The 21,693-nt window shown below is 40.7% G+C and overlaps 2 protein-coding genes across 3 annotated transcripts in view; one reads left to right on the forward strand and one right to left on the reverse strand.

Moving 5' to 3' along the window:
• Positions 1 to 307, reverse strand: part of LOC144668607 (adenosine kinase-like) — a 223,522-nt gene extending 223,215 nt beyond the window's left edge. For both annotated transcript variants that reach the window (XM_078530789.1, XM_078530788.1), the window contains exon 1: positions 180 to 307. In XM_078530789.1, the coding sequence (XP_078386915.1) occupies positions 180 to 238 (59 nt within the window). In that variant the 5' untranslated portion in view covers positions 239 to 307. The remainder of the gene's footprint in view (positions 1 to 179) is intronic.
• A 1,300-nt stretch (positions 308 to 1,607) lies between these two features.
• On the forward strand, positions 1,608 to 19,757 carry LOC144668606 (AP-3 complex subunit mu-1-like). Its single transcript, XM_078530787.1, is given in 9 exon segments — positions 1,608 to 1,941; positions 3,053 to 3,224; positions 6,978 to 7,115; positions 7,683 to 7,768; positions 7,971 to 8,104; positions 15,366 to 15,573; positions 15,761 to 15,815; positions 15,818 to 15,904; positions 18,812 to 19,757. Coding segments are annotated over 9 exon segments (1,254 nt in total). The 5' UTR covers positions 1,608 to 1,668; the 3' UTR covers positions 18,913 to 19,757.
• Positions 19,758 to 21,693: the final 1,936 nt, after the last annotated feature.

Raw genomic sequence — 21,693 nt, forward strand, 5'->3', positions numbered from 1 at the left:
TTTGGCCGACTTTCACCCCCGACAATGAAGAGAGACAATATTTAAATATACAGAGGGGAGAAGGGAGGGTTGGGCTTAAATTAAACTATCGTCGGTGATTCAGCAACAGTCACCATTTAAATATTAAACCGAAACGTTAACCAGTTCCTTTGGCGGGAGAATGGTTCCTTTTTTTTTACCTGAGGGGCTGGTGCTGTAGTTTGATTTTTTTCGCCGGCTGAGGTCCGTCCGCTGCCATCGCTTCCCTCAACTCACTCCGCCGCGTGGCCGCGCACGAGGGGGGCGGGACTGGAGCGGCCGCGCGCAGGGGGGGACGGAGGGGAGGGGGCTCCGGAGTGGGGGACGGGGCTGGAGCGGCCGCGCGCGGGGGGCCGGGGCGGAGGTGTAGGGAAAGGGGGCCTGGAGCGGCCGCGCGTGGGGAAGGGGCGGGGCTGGAGCGGCCGCGCACGAGGGGGCGGGGCCGCTGGTGCGGCCGCGCGTGGGTGAGGGGCCGAGGCTTGAGCGGGAAGGGTTTGAGGCTCGAGCGGCCGCGCGCTGGGAAGGGGGCTGGGTTAAGTAGCTGGAGCGGCGGCGCGCGGGGGAAGGGGGCTGGGTTAAGTAGCTGGAGCGGCGGCGCGCGGGGCAAGGGGGCTGGGTTAAGTAGTAGGAGCGGAGGCGCGCGGGGGGAAGGGGGCTGGGATAAGTAGCTGGAGCAGCGGCGGCGCGCGCGGGAAGGGGGCTGGGTTAAGTAGCTGGAGCAGCGGCGGCGCGCGGGTAGGGGACGGGCTTCAGCAGCTGTAGCAGGGCCGCCGCCACTTTGGCCGTTAAAAGACAAGTCTATTCAAATTCACCATAATCATGACATTAACATGCTTCGCAGAAAAGTTGATTTTTAATGGATTTTCAGTCATTTTGAAGTCGGAATGTTTTGAAATGCACTTTCATAAATTTTATGCATAAAATATATTTTTGGAAAAAAGTATTTTGATGTACATTTTACACAGTTCTGGTGCACCCATTGTAGATAATTGCAGCCTGGAAAAAGCGCATCTAATGTAGGTTTGCCGAATTACCAGGATTGTCTTGGAAGTTTTCAGGTATCAAAGGCGAATCGCCGGGGTACACAGCTGCGAGCAACCAAAAAGTAAATGAAATCAATAGGAACATTCACAAACAAGTGCGTTATTTTCATTTACGTTATTAATTATAAAACAATACTGAAAGTAGATAGAACATGGGCGGGTGTGGTTGGATCAAATGATGAATACATCCAGACTGAGCAAGGGAAGTTAAATGCATCTATTCTAATGTTCACGTTGTATTTACATTTGTATAAACTACAGTATAATCAACTTATAAATATGGTCTCTTTAATTTGTACACTACAACGTAAAATAAGCATGAACACTGTTTTCGATAGATAAGGACCGAAATTTGTAAAGCAGTTTCTCGTTCTATTTTTCACCTGGAATTTCAGTCTGCGGTGATTGATAAATATTTTATTTATTTTGTTTTTTTTAATGTCTGTTTCTTTAACCAGGAGCTGCTTCCGGCAGGGCCGCCATGTTACAGTGGGTGGTGTTTGATGGATTGAGTTCAATGTTGGTCAAGATTTTTGTTCGGCGTGGCCGGCGACACCGCTTCATTGTTTAAGGAACAAAAAAAAAAAATCCGCCTCAGGTGAAAAAAATGATCCACAGCCTGTTCCTCGTCAACTGCTCCGGCGATATCTTCCTGGAGAAGCACTGGAAGAGTGTGGTGAGCCGCTCGGTTTGCGACTATTTCTTCGAGGCCCAGGAGAAAGCCGGGGAGGCGGACAACGTCCCTCCGGTGATCCCCACGCCTCACCACTACCTGGTCAGCACCTACAGGGACAAGATCTTCTTCGTCGCCGTGATCCAGTCCGAAGTGCCTCCCCTCTTTGTCATCGAGTTTCTCCATCGGGTGGCGGAAACTTTGCAGGTTTGTCCAACGCGCCGAGGAAAGCGAAGCCCTTCAGTTCAGGACAAATCAAACCGGCGGAAACGCCTTTCGTCAGTTTATTTCAACGTTAAGTGAGTTACGGTTGAACCTCGTGCGAATTAAATGGTGAAATTTTACCAATATTGCACTTCATGTTGAATATGAGAGGTGTCAGCTGTGGCTCAGTTCATAGCACCCTCGCCTTTGAATCAGAGGGTTGTGGGTTCATGTCCCACTCCCGGAAAAACCAAGAACTGTGATTGTACTCGAAAGAGTTGCAATCTGTGACTGTTGATAACTCGAAAGAGTTTAAAGAAACCTGGGGATGAACCCACAACGATAGAGTAAAATTACCAATTAGGAGGTGTCAGCTGTGGCTCAGTTCATAGCACCCTCGCCTTTGAATCAGAGGGTTGTGGGTTCATGTCCCACTCCCGGAAAAACCAAGAACTGTGATTGTACTCGAAAGAGTTGCAATCTGTGACTGTTGATAACTCAAAAGAGTTTGAATATGTGTGGCTCCATGCGAATTAAGCACTGTGGCCTCTGAATCAAATAATTGTGGGTTCAAGACCCCCTCCAGAGACTTGGACGGAAAAAAAAAGGTTGACAGTGGAATACAAGAGACAGGAACAGCAGGAGTAGACCATGTAAACCTGTCGAGCTTGTTCTGCCATTCAATATGATCATGGCTGATCTTGGGCTTCAACCCCACTTTCTTGCCCAGTCGCCATAAGCCCTTGATTCCTTGAGAGACCAAGAGTATTGAGGGAGTGCCACATGCACAGTCAGAGAGAGGCTGTCTTTTTTACATGAGACATTAAACCAAAGCCCTCTCTGGCTTCTCAGGTGGACATAAAAGATCCTGTGTTAATCCCTCAAAGTGCAGGGGAGTTATCCCTGGTGTCCTGGCCCTCCATCAACATCATTACCATATTGCTGTGGGTAAATTAGTTGCCACATTTCCTACACAACAATATTTCAAAAGTACTTATTTGGCTGTAAAGGGCTTTGGGATGTCATGAGGTTGCAAAAGGTGCAATACACTTCAAAATCTTCAGTATGGCACTAATGGATTAGTCAATTTGTGTTGTGATTTATTGTTCTTCAGGACTATTTTGGAGAATGCTCTGAGGCTGCAATTAAGGATAATGTAGTCATTGTATACGAGCTCCTGGAAGAGATGTTGGATAACGGTTTTCCATTGGCTACTGAATCCAATATCTTAAAAGAACTCATTAAACCTCCTACAATCCTTCGTTCTGTTGTTAACACTATTACAGGTAAGAAGTTTGAGACGTTTTGATGAAGCAAGTAGGAATAAATTGTTTCTTCTGGCATGTGGGTCTGTAGCGTAAGGTCACGGAATTAAAATATTTTTTAAAAACTATTTTATTTAGTGAATGCAAACCCCTGAAGCCAAGTGATAGCCTCATTTGCTGGGTTTAAGGTTGTTAGTCCGCCACTTAGTGTGTAGAGGGCACACTCCTTAGTAATGTGCAGCTTTGTTTGTGTCTCTCCACAAGTGCATCAGGGGTTTATGAGAAGCCCAGCAGTGGAGGTTGGCTGCAAAGGGGCCTTGGCCTTTCCTGAACCTGTTTAACAGGGATCATTCTTGTCGTGGTAATTCTAAGCCTGCCACTTAACAGATGGGGTTTGCCACACTAAGGATCACGCCTTAGTCTCTGGCCATCAATGTAGATATATAATTTTTTTTGGCATTGGCATTGTGAAAGTGGAATACACAGGATAAGGCTTTAGAGGGATTCAATGTGAGACGCTGTGTGCTGCAGTTGTCCGTCAACTTTGTCATGACATAAGTACTAAAGGGGCATGAAGAGACTTTTTTTCTACACGGTTGTTAAAATTTGGAGTACGTTACCTGAAAGAGTGGTGGAAATAGAATTCACTGGAACTTTCAAAAGACAATTAGACATGTATTTGAAGAGGACTAATTTACAGTGTTATTGGCGAAAAAGTTGGGGTGTGGAACTAAATCAGGTAGCCCTTTCAAAGAGCCAGCACAATAGGCATACTGATCTCCTGTGCTGCAAGATCCTATGGCTGGAATTTTCCAGCCCCTCACACCGGCGGGATCTTCCAGTCCCACCGATGTGAATAGAGATTTCAAATGGCTCGCCAGCCCCGCTGCGGGGAAATCTGCCACGGGGGTGCTGGAAAATTCTGGCTTATGATTCTAAAGCTGCATTTACATGCCAGCTTTGGTTTTACACAATGCGAAGTAGGTGTGCTACAATAATCTCAATCTTAAATGGGCCATCAACAAATTGAACATACAGATCATGTTAAATAACTTGCTTGAGTTTTTGAAAAGATAACAAGAGAGGGTTGATGACAGTAATGCTTTTGATATGTTGTCCATTTTGGCAGGAAGAATAAAATAGAAACATTATCTAAATGGTGAGAGATTGCAGAGCTCTGAGATTCAGAGGGATCTGGGTGTCCTAGTGCACGAATCACGAGGTTAGTATGTAGGTACAGCAGTAATTAGGAAAGCTAATAGAATGTTATTGTTTATTGCGAGGGGAATTGAAATACAGAAGGCTATGCTTCAACTGTACAAGGCACTGGTGAGATCACATCTGGAGTATTGTGTACAGTATTGGTCTCCTTATTTAAGGAAAATATAAATGCGGTAGAAGCAGTTCAGAGAAGGTTTACTAAATTATTAGCCGGAATGGGTGTGTTGTCTTATGAGGAAAGGCTGGACAGATTAGGCTTGTATCCGCTGGAGTTTAGAGGAATAAGAGTTGCTTGATTGAAACCTTTAAGATCCTGAGGAGTCTTGACAGAGTGGATGTAGAGCGGATGTTCTCTCTTGTGGGAGAATCTGGAACTAGGGGTCACAGCTTAAAAATAAGGGGTCGCTCATCTAAGACAGAGATGCAGAGAATGTTTTTCTGAAGGTCGTGAGTCTTTGGAACTCTCCTCCTCAAAAAGCAGTGGAAGCAGGGTATTTGAATATTTTTAAGGCACAGCGAGGTAGATTCTTGATTAACAAGGGAGTAAAAGGTTATCAGGGGGTTAGGCAAGGGGTACAGTCAGATCAGCCATGATTTTATTGAATGGTGAAGCAGGCTTGAAGGGCCGAACGGCTTTACTCCTGCTCCTAGTTCGTATGTATGTACATGGACTTCCAAAAGGTATTTGATAAAGTGCCACACAACAGACTTGTGAGCAAAGTTAGAGTTCATGGAATAAAAGGGACAGTAGCAACATGGATATGAAATTGGCTGAGTGACAGGAAACAATTTTTTGAACTGGAGGAAGGTTTATTGTGGAGTTCCCCAGGCGTTGGTGTTCAGACCCCTTCTATACCTAATATGTATTAATGACATAGACCTTGGTGTACAGGGCACAATTTGCATATAATACAAAAATGAACCATGAGGAGGATAGTGTAGAACTTTAAAAGGACATAGATTGGTGGAATGGGTGGACAAGTGGCAGATTAAACTTAATGCAGAGAAGTGTGAAATGATTCATTTTGGTCAGAAGAATGTGGAAAAACAGTACAAAGGGTACAATTCTAAAGGAGGTGCTGGAGCAGATGGGTATATTCTGCTTCATTCTCTTCCTGTGCGTAGAGACGCATGAGGCAGATGAAGCATATGCATATGTCTTTCTGGAGCTGGATTTTCCTGGAACAGATTGCTAATCTGTTACCAGAGGTTATAACTTTAGGTGCCGCTGACCAGGAGACTCTCCCACTCTTAGCACCTACCATAGGTGTATCAGAAGGACAGGTTGATAGTCAACCTGTTTTGCTGCGTTATGAACACAGCTTCCTTGGCCATCAAGTCCTGGAGTAGGACTCGATTCCAGATCTCCTGGCTCAGAGGCAGGGTCGCTGCCCACTGTGTCACGAGACCTCCACTTGGGTACATATGTGCATAAATCATTGAAGGTGGAAGGACAGGTTGAGTTAGTGGTTAAAAAAGCATATGCCATCTTGTCTTTATCAATAGGGGCATGGAGTACAAAAGCAAGGAAGTTATTTTCAACCTGTATAAAACACTGGTTCAGTCCCAACTGGAGTATTATGTCCAGTTCTGGGCACCACACTTTAGCAAGGATGTGAAGGCATCAAAGAGAGTGCAGAAAAGATTCACAAGAATGGTTCCAGGGGTAAGGAACTTTACTTACATAGATTGGAAAAGCGAAGGTTGAGAGAAGATTTGGCAGAGGTAGTCAAAATCATGAGGCACGTCTGTACAGAGTAGTTAGGGAGAAACTGTTCCCACTCATGAAAGGATCGAGAACCAGAGGATACCGATTGAAGGTAATTGGCAAAAGAAGCAAAAGCGACATGAGGCAAAAAACATTTTTACGCAGCAAGTGGTTAGGATCTGGAATGCGCTGCTTGAGCGTGGTGGAAGCAGGTTCAATTGAGGCTTTCAAGAGAGAATTGGATTATTATCTGAAAAGAGAGAATGTGCAGGGAGAAGGCAGTGAAGTGGCACGAGATGAATTTCTCCTTCAGAAAACCAGCACTGACAGGACAGGCTGGATTTTTTCTGTGCTGCAGTAATTCCATGAGACCACTCACCTATCTACCCTTCTGTAACTGGCCATGCGAATGAGAATGTCCAAGTGCAATTTAAATCAGTTCTGCCTCCCTAATGGAGCTGTTGCTAACACTCATCATTGGTCCAAATGGGTGAAAAAAGGAGGAAGGAGATGACACTGTAGATCATGCCTCCAGTGGTCTTTGCAGTTGAGATCACTGAAGTGGTCAAAGGATGCTTAAATTGTTTCTACAAAGGTTTCCTTGTTCCAAGCAAGTATTTTAACAAAATAATTTGTAAAAGATGAAAAGCTCTTTAGGTTTAACATCCCTTTTGATTAAGTTGGAAAACATTCCAGAACTGCCAATGAAATTCATCACCTGTTTCCATTGTTCTGAAACCCACATCGCTGTAGAATTACCCCTAATAAAAAATTATATACAATATTAAAATACTCTATCATAAGAGATGGATGAATTTATACATTTCTAAATTTTCAATTGTTAGGTAGCAGTAACGTAGGAGATCAACTTCCCACTGGGCAACTATCTAATATCCCTTGGCGAAGAGCGGGAGTCAAGTATACAAATAACGAAGCTTATTTTGATGTTACGGAAGAAATTGATGCCATCATTGACAAATCAGGTAATAAGTTTATTTTGTAACTAAATGCAAGGAAATTATTTCAGTACCAATTAAAGTGGAAAATCACTCCGTCTGGATGTTTGATAAATCTTCAATATGTTATGCTTTAATTAATTTTGTTTCTAAATAGTTTTTAAAATTTGTTCTTTATGTGGGTGTCGCTGGCCAGGGCAGCATTTGTTGCCAATCCCTAGTTGCCTTTGAACTGAAAGCCTTGCTAGGCCATTTCAGAGGGCAGTTTAAGAGTCAACCATTTTGCTGTGGATCTGACGTCTCATATAGGCCAGACCAGGTAAGGATAGCAGATTTCCTTTTCTAAAGGACATTAATGAACAAGGCGAGGCTTTACAACAATCGGTGACAGTTTCATGGTCGCCATTGCTGAGACTCAGCTTTTAATTGCAGATTTTAATAATTGAATTTAGTAGCTGCTGTGGTGAGATTTGAACCTGTGTCCTCAGAATATTGGCCTGGGCCTCTGGACTGCATAACATTACTGCTATGCAACCATCTCCCTGATGTTTGCATTTTAAGTGGTTTTAGCTTAAGGTTTTTTTTTAATGCCAGGATCAACTGTCTTTGCTGAGATCCAGGGTGTGATTGATGCTTGCATTAAGCTAACTGGAATGCCAGACCTCACCCTTTCCTTTATGGTAAGTAATGTATTTGTTCATTTTGCACAAAGTAATGTACTTGCTCATTTAGCACTATCTCCTTAACTGTACATCCATATAATGCTAACTTAAACTACAGATCTTTCTGAAATTTGTATTTTGTTAACTGTCTTAATGCATTAAATGTTCAGATGCCAATTACACATGCCTTAACATACATTCCAATTTTCATCAACGGTAGAATCCAAGACTGCTAGATGATGTCAGCTTCCATCCATGTGTTCGCTTTAAAAGATGGGAATCTGAGCGAGTTCTGTCATTCATTCCTCCAGATGGAAATTTCCGTTTGATGTCTTATCATGTCAGCTCACAAAAGTAAGATGACTTCCTGCATTTCTGAAAATTTTAAAGAGTATAAGTCCATTCTGGAGTAGTAAATAGGAAATAAATGTGATGTATAATAATTCATCGCTCAAAATAGGAAAGTACTGGACAGAATGTGATATTCAACAATTCCTGCCTATTCTTTTGACATTCTTACCATTGCCAACTAATGTTCAATACTGATAAATTAAACATAATAGCAGGTAGTGCATTGAAAATTAGAATATTTTAAAACACAAATGGCCTAAGCTTAGGTCAGTTTTTGGAGGTGACAGCAGGGGGCACGGGGGTATTGGTGGTCAGGGAGAAGATCAACATTTCTTTAACCTCTATTTTCACTGCCACAGTCTTGCATGTTAGATGGGACCCAGAATGTACAATGCCATTTTACAGCATCCTAGAGGTAAAGGTACAGAAATACCAGACCAGGAGTGAACATTAGGAAAGTGATTGAAGGATTAAGAGAAAAGATGGGATTTTAAGAGGTTTTTGAAGTTGGAGAAAGGTAGAGGAGTCTTGTGAAGGAGTTTCAAAAGTTTGAGCCTAGACGGTTAAAAGCTAATATATTTCTTTGACCAAGCTTTTGGCCATCTGTCCTAAAATCACCCTTTTGTGGTTAAGAGCCTAATTTTGCTTTATAAAGCTCCTGTTATTATGTGAGAGGTGCTATACAAGTTGTTGATGGGACTGAGGAAAGGAGAATGAACAGGAGGATAGAGTCAAAACACTGAAGGGTGGAGGTAGTGGTGGTTTTGAAGGTTAAGTGGATCCAAAGCCATGGAGGGAACTTGAAAATTTCAAGGAGGTAGGAGTGATGAGACGAATGTCCATGGATGTAGTTTATATGGATTTCCAGAGGCATTCAATAAGGTTTCACATAATCGAAAAGCAGAATACTGTGGACGCTGGAAATCTGAAATTAAAACAGAAAGTGCTGGAAATAAACAGCAGGTTATGGCAGCATATGTAGAGAAACAGTTTCCGTTTTAGGTCTATGACCCTTCATCAGAACTAGGAAAAACAGCTGAAATTAATGTTCATGGAACTGAAGGCAGTGGTGTGGGAATCAGGAGAGAATATTATATATTCCTAATAGCACTGTGGGTGTACCTACACCACATGGACTGCAGCAGTTCAAGAAGGCAGCTCACCACCACCTTCTCAAGGGCAATTAGGGATGGGCAATAAATGCTGGTGCAGCCAGCGAAGCCCACATCCCGTAAATGAATAAAATAAATACAATTTCTAATTACACACACTAATATCACATGGGATTTTGATTGAGAAATTTTAAAATCTGTTATTCTACAACCCATAAAGCCTATTGATTAAGATGACCGTCAAAAATGATACTTATTTCCATAATTGAATCATAGATTTGATAAGGTTAAGTCCATTGACTTACACCATACTGCGTGTTGCATATAATTTCATTTTTAGTGCTGAAATTATCCAGAAGTTAGCAATACACATGCCTGTGGCTGCACAAAAATACTGGGAAAGACAAAGCACTAGTATAGAGAATAGTAAGGTGGAGTCAGAGTAAGGAAGAAAGTCATGAAGTCAAAATCAGGATTACTCTGCATTTATGTGAATGCATGGAGTATAGTAAATAAGATTGGGGAGTTGCAAGCACAGATTGCCATGTGGAAATATGATGATGTGGCGATAACAAAGACCTGGCTCAAGGAAGGGCAGGACTGGGTGTTAAATATTCCAGGGTACAAGCTGTTCAGAAAAGATAGGAAAGGAAGAAAAGGAGGCAGGGTGGCAGTATTGGTTAAGGAGAGCATTGCAGAGAAAGTGGATGTTACAGAGGGTTCAAGAACAGAATCTATTTGGCTATAGAGCTAAGGAACAAAAAGGGTGCGATTACATTGCTCGGTGTAGTCTATAGACCGCCAACTATTGAGAAAGATGTAGAGGAACAAATTTGCAGGGAAATTAGAGATGCAGACATGATAGGATAGCTATGATGGGGGACTTTAATTCCCGAATGTAGATTGGGACAGTGGTAATGTAAAGGGCAAAGAGGGGCAAGAGTTCCTAGATTGTATTCAGGGGAATTTTCTACAGAAGTATGTGTCTAGTCCAACAAGAAAGGATGCATTGTTGAACCTGGTTCTTGGAAATAAGGTGGGCCAAGTGTCAGTGGGGGAACATTTAGGAGAGAGTGATCATTGTATCATAAGGTTTCGAATGACGGTAGAAAAGGGCAAGGGAAGTCAGGGACAGCATAAAAGCTAAAGAGAAAGCATACAATGCGGCGAAGAGCAGTGGCAAACCAGGGGATTGGGAAGCCTACAAAGACCAACAGAGGACAACTAAAAAAGAAATAAGGAGGGAGAAGATTAAATATGAGGGTAAACTAGCCAGTAATATAAAAGAAGATTGCAAGAGTTTTTTTAGATATATATAAAGGGTAAGAGAGAGGCAAAAGTGGACATTGGGCCGCTGGAAAATGACGCTGGGGAAGTAATAATGGGGAACAAAGAAATGGCGGAGGAACTGAATAGGTACTTTGCGTCAATCTTCACAGTGGAAGACACGAGTAACATCCCCAAAGTTCAAGAGAGTCGGGGGGCAGTGGTGAGTATGGTGGCCATTACCAAGGAGAAGGTGCTAGGAAAACTGAAAGGTCTGAAGGTGGATAAATCACCTGGGCCAGATGGATTACACCCCAGAGTTCTGAAGGAGATAGCTGAAGAGATAGTGGAGGTGTTAGTGGTGATCTTTCAGGAATCACTGGAGTCAGGGAGGGTCCCAGAGGACTGGAAAATCGCTAATGTAACCCCCCTGTTTAAGAAGGGAGTGAGGCAAAAGACTGGAAATTACAGGCCGATTAGCCTGACGTCAGTCATTGGTAAGATAGGTAAAATCAGGCAAAGTCAGCATGGTTTCATCAAGGGGAGGTCATGCCTGACAAATCTGTTAGAATTCTTTGAGGAGGTAACGAGTAGGTTAGACAAAGGAGAGCCAATGGATGTTATCTACTTGGACTTCCAGAAGGCCTTTGACAAGGTGCCGCACAGGAGGCTGCTCAGTAAGATAAGAGCCCATGGTGTTAGAGGCAAGGTATTAGCATGGATAGAAGATTGGCTGTCTGGCAGGAGGCAGAGTTTGGGGACAAGGGGGTCCTTCTCAGGATGGCGGCTGGTGACTAGTGGAGTTCCACAGGGGTCAATGTTGGGACCACAACTTTTCACTTTATACATTAATGATCTAGATGAAGGAACTGAGGGCATCCTGGCTAAGTTTGCAGATGATACAAAGATAGGTGGAGGGACAGGTAGTATTGAGGAGGCGGGGAGGCTGCAGAAGGATTTGGACAGGTTAGAATGGGCAAAGAAGTGGCAGATGGAATACAATGTGGGCAAGTGTGAGGTCATGCACTTTGGTAGGAAGAATAGAGACATGGACTATTTTCTAAATGGGGAGAGAATTCAGAAATCTGGAGTGCAAAGGGACTTGGGAGTCCTAGTCCAGGATTCTCTTAAGGTTAACTTGCAGGTTGAGTCGGTAGTTAAGAAGGCAAATGCAATGTTGGCATTCATTTCGAGAGGACTAGAATATAAAAGCAGGGATGTGTTGCTGAGGCTTTATAAGGCTCTGGTCAGACCACATTTAGAATATTGTGAGCAATTTTGGGCCCCGTATCTCAGGAAGGATGTGCTGGCCCTGGAGAGGGTGCAGAGGAGGTTCACGAGAATGATCCCAGGAATGAAAGGCTTAACATATGAGGAACGTTTGAGGACTCTGGGTCTATACTCGATGGAGTTTAGAAGGATGAGGGGGGATCTGATTGAAACTTACAGAATACTGAAAGGCCTGGATAGAGTGGACGTGGGGAAGATGTTTCCATTAGTAGGAGAGACTAGGACCCGAGGGCACAGCCTCAGAGTAAAGGGAAGACCTTTTAGAACTGAGATGAGGAGAAACTTCTTTAGCCAGAGAGTGGTGAACCTATGGAATTCATTGCCACAGAAGGCTGTGGAGGCCAGGTCATTGAGTGTACTTAAGACCGAGATAGATAGGTTCTTTATTGGTAAGGGGATCAAAGGGGAGAAGGCGGGAGAATGGGGTTGAGAAACTTATCAGCCATGATTGAATGGTGGAGCAGACTCGATGGGCCGATTGGCCTAATTTCTGCTCCTATGTCTTATGGTCTTATGGACAGTGTGCAATCCAGAGTAAGAATAATTAACTGGGGAAGGGCTGACTTCAATGGGGCAAGAACGGAACCGGGCCAGATAGACTGGAACCAATGGTTGGCAGGAAAAACTGTAGCTGAAAAATGTGCTACCTTCAAAGAAGAAATGCTTTGGGCACCGTCGAGGTATATTCCCTCAAAAGGGAAAGGCAGGGCAAACAAATCCGGAGCTCCCTGAATGTAAAAGGAGATAGAAATTAAGATAAAGAAGAAAAAGCGTGCTTATGATAGGTGTCAAGTAGAAAATACAATTGAGAACCAAGCGGTATTACAGAAGGTTCAGAGGGGAGGTGAGAATCAAAAAGGGGTTATGAGAAAAAACTGGCAGCCAACATAAAGCAGAATCCCAAAGTCAACTATTGGCACACAAATAGTAAGAGGATAGTAAAAGGAGTAGTAGGTACAATTGGGGACCAGAAAGTGGATTTACACAAAAGCAGGTGGCATGGCTAAAGTGTTAATTGATGAGGAAGAAGTGTTGGATAAACTGTCAGTACTTATGGTTGACAAGGCACCGGGACCAGATGAGATGCATCCAAAGATATTGAAGGAAGAAAGAGAGGAAATTGAATGGGCACTGGCCATAATTTTTCTGTCTGCCCTAGACTCAGGGGTGGTGCCAGAGGACTGGAGAATTGCAAATATTATGCCCTTGTTCAGAAAAGGTTGTAAGGATAAGCCCAGCAATTACAGACCATTCAGTTTACCATCAGTGGTGAGGAAGCTTCTTGAAACAATTATTCAGGATAGAATTAATAGTCACATGGAAAAATGTGGGTTAATAAGGAAGAGCCAGCACGGATTTCTAAAGGGGAAATTGTGTTTAACTAACTTGGAGTTTTTTGAAGAGGTAACAGAGGGTTGATGAGGGTAATGCTGTTGATGTGGTATACATGGGCTTCAAAAAGCATTCAATACAGTGCCACACAACAGGTTTGAGAAAAGTTATAGCTTATAGAATAAAATAGAAGCAACTGGATACAAAATTGGCTGAGTTATAGGAAACAGGGTAATGGTCAATGGATATTTTGCAGGCTGGAGGAGGGCTTGTAGTGGAGTTCCCCAGGGGTCGGTATTGGGACCCTAGCTTTTCCTGATATAAATAATCAAAATCTTGGTGTGCAGAGGACAATTTCAAAGTTTGCGGCTGGTAAGAAATTTGGGAGCATTGTAAACTCTGAGGAGGACAATATAGAACTTCAAAAGGACATAGACAAGTTGGTGGAGTGGGCAGATAGGTAGCAGATGAAGTTCAATGTGGAGAAGTGTGAGCTGATGCATTTTGGTAGGAAGAACATGGAAACACGATATAAAATAAGGGGTACAATTCTTAAGGGGCTGCAGGAGCAGAGGGACTTGGGTGTATATGTGCATCGATCAATGAAGGTGGCGGGATAGGTGGAGAGAGCAGGTGATAAAACATACTGTATCCTGAGTTTTATTAATAAGGACATAGTACAAAGCAGGGAGATTATGATGAGCTTATATAAGACTGCAGCTGGAGTATTGTGTATAGTACTGGGTGCCACACTATAGGAAGTGAACGCATTGGAGAGAGTGCAGAGGAGGTTTACAAGAATGGTTCCAGGTATGAGTTAGGAAGATAGATTGGAGAGGTTGGGACTGTTCTCCTTAGAGAGAAGGCTAACAGGAGATTTGATAGAGGTGTTCAAAATCATGAGGAGGCTGGATAGATAGGGAGAAATTGTTCCTGCTTGTAAAAGGATTGAGAAGGCACAGATTTAAAGTGATTTGCAAAAGAAGCAAATGTGTTGTGAGAAAAAAACTTTCACACCGAGAGGTTCGAGTCTGGAATGCACTGCCAGGAAGTGTGACGGAGGCAGGTTCAATCGAGGCATTCAAGAGAGCATTAGATGATGATCTGAATAGAAGCAATGTGCAAGGGTATGGGGAAAAGGCTGGAGAGTGGCCACTAAGTCATAATGCTCATTCGAAGAGCCAGTGCAAACATGATAGGCCGAATGGCCCCCTCCTGCGCTGTAACATTGCGATTCTATGAAATTATTTACCTGGTTAAGCAGAGGAGAGAGTAGGGATAATGGGTATAGACTCGATTAATTACTTGCATATCACAGAGTCATTTGTCTAATTTTGCCAATGGATGGCATTGTTAATGTAAACAGAAGCATAAAATGACAAGAGATTGATAGATTCCAACACAGATAAATGAAATCATCTCTTATAGACCAAGAAAGGATAGATCTGTATATACTAAAATAGTGACAAGTTAGGAACAGTGGAAGTCTAAGGAGATTTAGGGGTTTGTGTGTACCGATCACTAAAATGTAATATCAGGTACAAAAGAAATAAAAAGCTGATGGAATGTTAGTTTTCATATTTAGATAGTAAAATATAAACATATTTTGCAGTACATGTATAAAGCCCGGGTAAGACCACATCTGGAATACTTTGTGCAGTCTCAAGCACTGCATTTTTGATAGGATATACTCTATAGCCTTGAAAAGAGTGCAGTTTCACCAGAATGTTACCAGGGCTGCAGGGTTATACTCAAAGGAGGTTATATTAACTGAGCTTCTGTTATCTGGAATAGAGAAGGTTAAGGGGTAACTTGATTTAAGTTTTTAGGATTTTGAAAGGAATTGGTGTCGATTAGGGAGTCGAGGACAAGGGGTGATAGATAACCTTGAGCCAGGCCATTCAGGAGATAGGTTAGGAAAAGTTAAAAGCTTTTTAAATTTTGAAACACAGTATCAGTCATTTAGAGAGTTCATTATTTGAAGGCAGTTAGGTTGTTGACTTAATTTTGTCAACGGCTTAAATGTATGACTGTGAATTTATTTTTGTGGTATTCTTCACTTTCCCCTTGTTGAATTGAGAGTTTTCTGCTTGGCCTTGCAACTGGGAATTATGCCCAAGGAAATCTGATTAGGGAATTAAAAATAATTTGGCAGGGTCGGTGGGGGGAATGCAGTTAAGCTTTAGGCTAAAATACTGGTAAGCTTGATAACATCTAATAAAAATATGGAATCAAACTATACTCATCAATATTTGTATTTTCAGCTTGGTGGCAATACCAGTTTATGTAAAACACAATATCAGCTTCAGAGAAAATGGATCTACGGGGCGATTTGATGTAACAATTGGGCCAAAACAGACCATGGGAAAGATAGTGGAAAGCATTCTAATGATAATTCATATGCCTAAAGGGGTGCTCAATATGACCCTTACTGCAGCACAGGGCACTTATACATTTGATCCAGTCACCAAGGTAAGTCCTAGCATGTGTCTCAGTTTTTTTTGTAAGGCAGTAAGTACATTACTTAATAATGTTACTTAAACGTTAACACTAGATTTCTGCTATAAACATCTTAAAAGATGATCTTAAGGTGACTTTTATTTCTGAGTAATGAAGAAGGAAATGACAGATTTAGTGATTTGATGGCTCTCTCTCTCAGGTGTTAATTTGGGACATTGGAAAAATTACCTTGCCAAAGTTACCAACTCTCAAGGGATGATTGGCCTACAATCCATGGCACCAAAACCAGAAGAGAATCCAACAATCAATGTTCAGTTTCGGATCCAGCAACTTGCAGTATCAGGTGAGAAGAATTGTTTTTTTATATTAAAGAAAGGGAACCAGAATTCTGATAAGAAAACTAACAAGAGAGGCAAAATAAGTTTATTTACTAAGATTCCAAAGGAGAGTCATATTGAAGTTGAAATGTTAACTCGTGTTTCTCTCTCCACAGATGCAGCCAGACCTGAGTTTTTCCAGCATTTTGTTTTTATTTAATAATGTATGATTTTGACTTGTGCACCAATAGTTTTTACCTTCTGGCATATGGTTGTATACCACAAAGCATGCAATTAGTCCAAATTCAAAATTTGCAAACCAGCAAACATGAAACATCCAGAATACTCGAATCACATCCATTGGAAAGGAAAGGAGCAGCAGCCTGTTTACCATTTTCTTGCTGTGTAGAATAAACTCTCTTTTCCCTTAAGTCCAGAGCACCAGACTTACCTTCTGTTCCATTCCTGGAGTTTGGATCATTGTTTTCCACACTTCTATGTACACGCAACAGAAGTGGGTAGGGTAGGACATTGGATTAGAATCTGGTTTGAAAGGAAGTAATGGAGAGCAGGAACGAAGGACAGTTTCAGTGGGCAATGGGGTTCTGTTTTTGCAGTTGCTCCTGTCTACTCCAGAGACTTGAGCATACAAAAAAATCTAAGCTGATATTCCAGTGCAGTAGAGGCAGCTTTGCACTGTCAGAGGTGTTTTCTGGAAGAAACAGAAATGGTGCCATGGGGTCTTTTATAAGAGGACCAGGAAAGTTAACCCTGGTGTCTTGTCCAATATTTATCCCTCAATATAATGTTAGAAATTAGAGTGAGTTTAAAGTAAGTTATATTTGTGGGTGTTAGGAACAAGATACAGATTTAAGTTTAATTCATATTCTTTTTTTGTGTGTTAAGAAAGGTGAAACCTGGCTTAGGTTTCAGTTTAGAGTTTTTGTGAGATGGAGCTGGCAAGTCTGGGGGCCTGTTTGTATACGTGCATTTTTAGTGAGGTTTTATGACTCAAAGTGAAGAAATGGGTTACCAAGGCATTAGCAGTTTAGGGAAGTTAAAACAAAGTAGAAAAGTTGTGCTCAGCCCTGAAGAAGAGTCATACGGACTCGAAACGTTAACTCTGTCTTTCTCTCCACAGATGCTGTCAGACCTGCTGAATCTTTCCAGCATTCGCAGTATTTTGCCTTTACTATAGAAAAATTGTGCTGTTGCCTAGCAACAGGGGATCAGCGAGAGACCCACAGAGATACAGGGAGAGACAAGTAAAACTGGGTGAAGACAGAAAAGGTCTAAGATTCTTTCTAGCTGGAAATTGTGCCAGACTGTTAAGGAACAGTGAGTTTTCTGGATATCTCAAAGGAGATACCAATTGTGAAAGGACTACAAGTGAATATTCACAAGTCTAGTGGAAAAAAAACGATTTGCAACTGAACCAGCACTAGCCTTGGTGTGGAAATAGTGGTACCTCTTCACTGGAGTGTTGGGTCTCTCAGGGTATTGCAGGGATAAAAGGGAAAGCGTGAGTTTGAATAATTTTTTCTTGGTATCTGTGTTGAAACCTTTCCAACCTTTTTGTTGTCTAGTGTAATATAGTTAATGTTGCTTGTTTAATGAATGTTTTATCTTTTTGTTAAAAAGTTAACAGCAGACTCCCGTGAATCTGTTTCAGTAAGTACCCTCCATGGTTTAAAAAAATTATGATGTATCAAGATAGGGTCCATTCTGGGATCTGACTTGTCCAGTAATAACATCAGCTAGATCATAACATTAACTAAACATTATCTAGTTGTTATCACATTGCTGTTTGTGAGACCTTGCTATACAAAAGTTAACTGCCATGTTTCCTACAGTACAACAACGATTACACTTAAAAGCATGTAATGGCATTATATAGATTCAAGTTTTTTTTACTGTAAGCAATGTTTTTAGATTCAGGGCTCAATAGAGTGACATTGAAATCTGTAGAGGATATTAAAATACGCATCGTAAATCGAGGATCAAAAGAAGCAAGGAAATTGCTAAGATAGTGTATTTTGGGCACTAAAAATTCTACTTTTAATGGGAGGAAGCTAAGTGATTGAATAGAAGGATTTGAAAATATTAAAACAGCACCAAGGAGCAAAAATTATTTAAAAAGAAAATCAAATTGCCCATTCAAGTTAAAGGTCTGGGATATAGTAGATAGAAATAGACCAAGGGCAGAATTTTACAGCCCTGTCCTGGCAGGGGCGAATGTGGCGAGCCATTCATAAGTCCATTGACTTCGGCAGGACTGTAAAATTCCGCCCCATGAGAGTGATTTAGAATAAGGTGACATGGATATGATACAAGTGTTCTTTCAACAGCCAGTGAAGATCATTTCCCATATGTCTTTACGCATGGACTCTAGGAGCAGGAGTGCTATACGACTGTAGGCAGCACATCTTTGATATATAAACCATTTTCTCTCTGTTTAGTGGTCTTGTAGTCATACAAGTAAAGTTGGTACAAAATAATTCTCATCCTGTCAACAATCGTTTTGGCTGTAATGAATAGACAACACACTATTGTGGAATTTAATTACTAACAACTAGGTTATGTTTTTTAATATGGCTAATTGTGCCCAGCACTTTGTTGAAGGTTAGACTGGCTCCAGCCAAGGCTTTGGAAATACCCTTAATCTAATCACGTATGCTCAATGACATTAGAACCCTAACATTACTAGAATAATGTTTACAAAATGTAACATTACTATTGCTGACTAAAATTTTGTTAATGCTTTTGCATCACCCTGGCCTGTGCTTATGTATCTTAGAGCAAGCGGTTGGTGGCAAAGCTTTGTAAGCATTGCCTTTCCACTCAATAGAGATAGATATGGATTTAATTTAAAACGTTATGAAATATTTTTGCAAAGGAGTGGGAATTTTAGTATTCATTTGCTTCCCTCCTAGGTTTGAAAGTGAATCGACTGGACATGTATGGAGAAAGGTACAAACCATTTAAAGGTGTGAAATACGTCACCAAGGCAGGAAAATTTCAAGTCAGGACATGAAGGAGAGAAAATAAAATTAACTTGCGCAGTTTCCAAGCATTGAAATCTGGTATTCAGCAACAAAGAATATGAATTATTATTTTTTTTTTTAATTTAACACTTCATCTCAAATGATTTGAGAATTCTGAATGCTTTAATTGGTAAAGGAAAAGGGAAAACGTGATGGAAGGTATTTCTATGGTATATTGTGATTAACTGCCTTGATTATAATGTAATGTTTTAAAAGGGGTATGAAATAAATTGGCTTTAAAGTATTAAATTGTTTTCTAAAAAGGGCATTGTTCCTTCACCAATTGTTTCTTCATAAAAGATAGAACCATGCACACTTAGACATTCTAGTTTTATACTTCAGTTATACAAGATGTTTTATCTTGTGCTGTTAAGAGCCCAAAGATAATGTCATAACTCATGTAATGTGGCATAGTAGAAATTATAAACTAGCATTGCCAAATTGTGCCAGGAAATATATTTAAGCACACATCACTGCTTCAAACTGGTTTTATGCTCAGATACGTATAAAGTATTTGGAATAGAGCCAGTTAGTGTGCCAACCAACCCCTCCCTTGACTGCAATTTTCAACATGGTTCAAAAATCTATGGAATTGCTAAATAGACCATCCACTTCAAGCCCGTGGATGTTTATGTGCCTGATAACATTTACTAAATGAAGAGAATACCAACACTATTGATGCAAGTAGGCTACTTTTAGAGTTAAACAAGTACCCAGTAGCATTAAATGTACATTTTAGCATTTAGGAAAAGATTTAGTACTTAATATCTTTGGTCACACTTTGTACTTTTGAATGTATGATTTAATTGTCTCAATAAAAATGAGTACATTTCAATTTGGCTGTTGCTGTCTTTTGTACTGAGTATGGGAAAAACACATTTTAGGTTTTAAATCAGATTTTTATCATTCAGCAACTTAGTTTGATATACATTAAAGAAATAGGGCTTGAACAGAGTCTGCATGATGGAAGTATTCACCACTAGACTGGAGAATCTACATCCAACTTTAAATAATGATCAAGGCAACAGCAGTGCTGTAGACAGGTTTCCTAATCTATCACAGCCAACAATAATGCAAGTTGTTTTTAATTTTTGGTCTATGTGCAGATTTCAGCATTGTTTGGTGAACAGCCCAGCAAACAGTTGACTCACAATGGCTAAACTGTAGTTAACATCTTTGTCCACGTTCACACAAGAATTTTATTTAACTTTCAACAAGTTGTAGGCTAAAGCTCTACAAAAAAAAAAATCAAGATTCAACTAGTGTCTTCCTTTATGGCTTAAGTTATTAATCTTAAATGTTTATCTGCTGTATTCTAATTCAACATACTGTATTCAACTGAAGGATGTGACAATGAACAAACAAAATGTTACAAAATACTTTATTTAAAAATGCAGGTACTTATAATGCAGCTAATGACAAATTTAGGTCAAACAATTATAAATCCTGGTTATAGCCAATATTTCTCTGAATTGTTTATATTCTTTGTAAAATACAAAACTCCAAGAGATGCAGAGAGTTACCATACAGTTAAGTATTCTAGGTTTTATAAATACTCTTCACTGGTGAAAGCAGTTTATGGTTCCTGATTCAGTCGTAGGGTCTGTCTTACTTTTGAGCTAAGTTCTAGCGAATCCCTTTTGTTGCATGGCTCTTATTATCTGTCAGTTACTGAAATATCTCACTTATCATTTAGTGGATTACTGGGGCATCTTTCTCGATTATAATCAAAGTGATCCACATCAAATCAATGAAAAATCTAGCCCAAACACTAAATACAAGTTGCCATTTCCAATGGAAAACTTTTTCCACCCACATCACCATATTTAATATATCATTTGTATGGCAAAGGACATTAAAGAGTGTACCATAATTATACAGTTTTATCTCCACTTTTTAATGTCTTCCACTGAAACTGGACATGGGAGTCTGAACATATTCCTAGTTCCAAAACTAGATCAAATATGTTTAAGGATTCACAGTATCCAGTGTAAAGATCACATGCCATAACATGTAGTTAAGTATAGAAAGGCTTTATACTAAAATGGTGAGTCAACAGACGTTAGAATCACAAAATGCTCTGATAACTCAAGTGGCCAAATAAACAGATGAGTAAATATTCTTCAGCAAGAGAGTCATTTTTAATGAAAGCAATGACTTCACCATTAAGCTTCACTTCATCTTAATATTGTAACGTTTTCCATATTTACATTAAAGCTGCAGTAATATCATGCATTAAGGCTATCTGCTACTTAGAAAATTTCAAGATTACTCATTAGATACAGTACATTTCATTATACCCATGATTTTTCAGTGTGAATGATTGACATGCAGTCACATGATTTTCACAATTGCCATCTGATGGGCTGGAGGGAGAATTAGGGTTGACAGAATAGTTCCAAGATTTCTTTTAACCTTTCAGTTTGAACTGCAGCAGTCTCAAGGTCAATTAGAGATGGGCAACAAATGCTGGCCATGCCAGCAATGCTCACATCCCATAAAAGCATTAAAAAAAAAACTCCACGTGATTGAAATATTGAAGAGTTTGTAGCTGCTGGCAACAAAAAAAACTTAATTGTGTCTGCAATTTTCAAACTATTAAATAACTAAGCACCTGCATTCTGCAGTATTGATCCTCTCAGGATAATTAAAATACTATTGTAACTCAATTGCAATCATGGTCTATATTTAGCCTGCTCTCAAGGCCAACTGTGGCAAGATAAATAAGTGTCAACTCCTTAAGAATTGCAGCCATAGCAGAAAGCTCCACT

This window comes from Cetorhinus maximus, chromosome 27 (genome assembly GCF_964194155.1).
Source record: "Cetorhinus maximus chromosome 27, sCetMax3.hap1.1, whole genome shotgun sequence".
Taxonomy (NCBI): domain Eukaryota; kingdom Metazoa; phylum Chordata; class Chondrichthyes; order Lamniformes; family Cetorhinidae; genus Cetorhinus; species Cetorhinus maximus.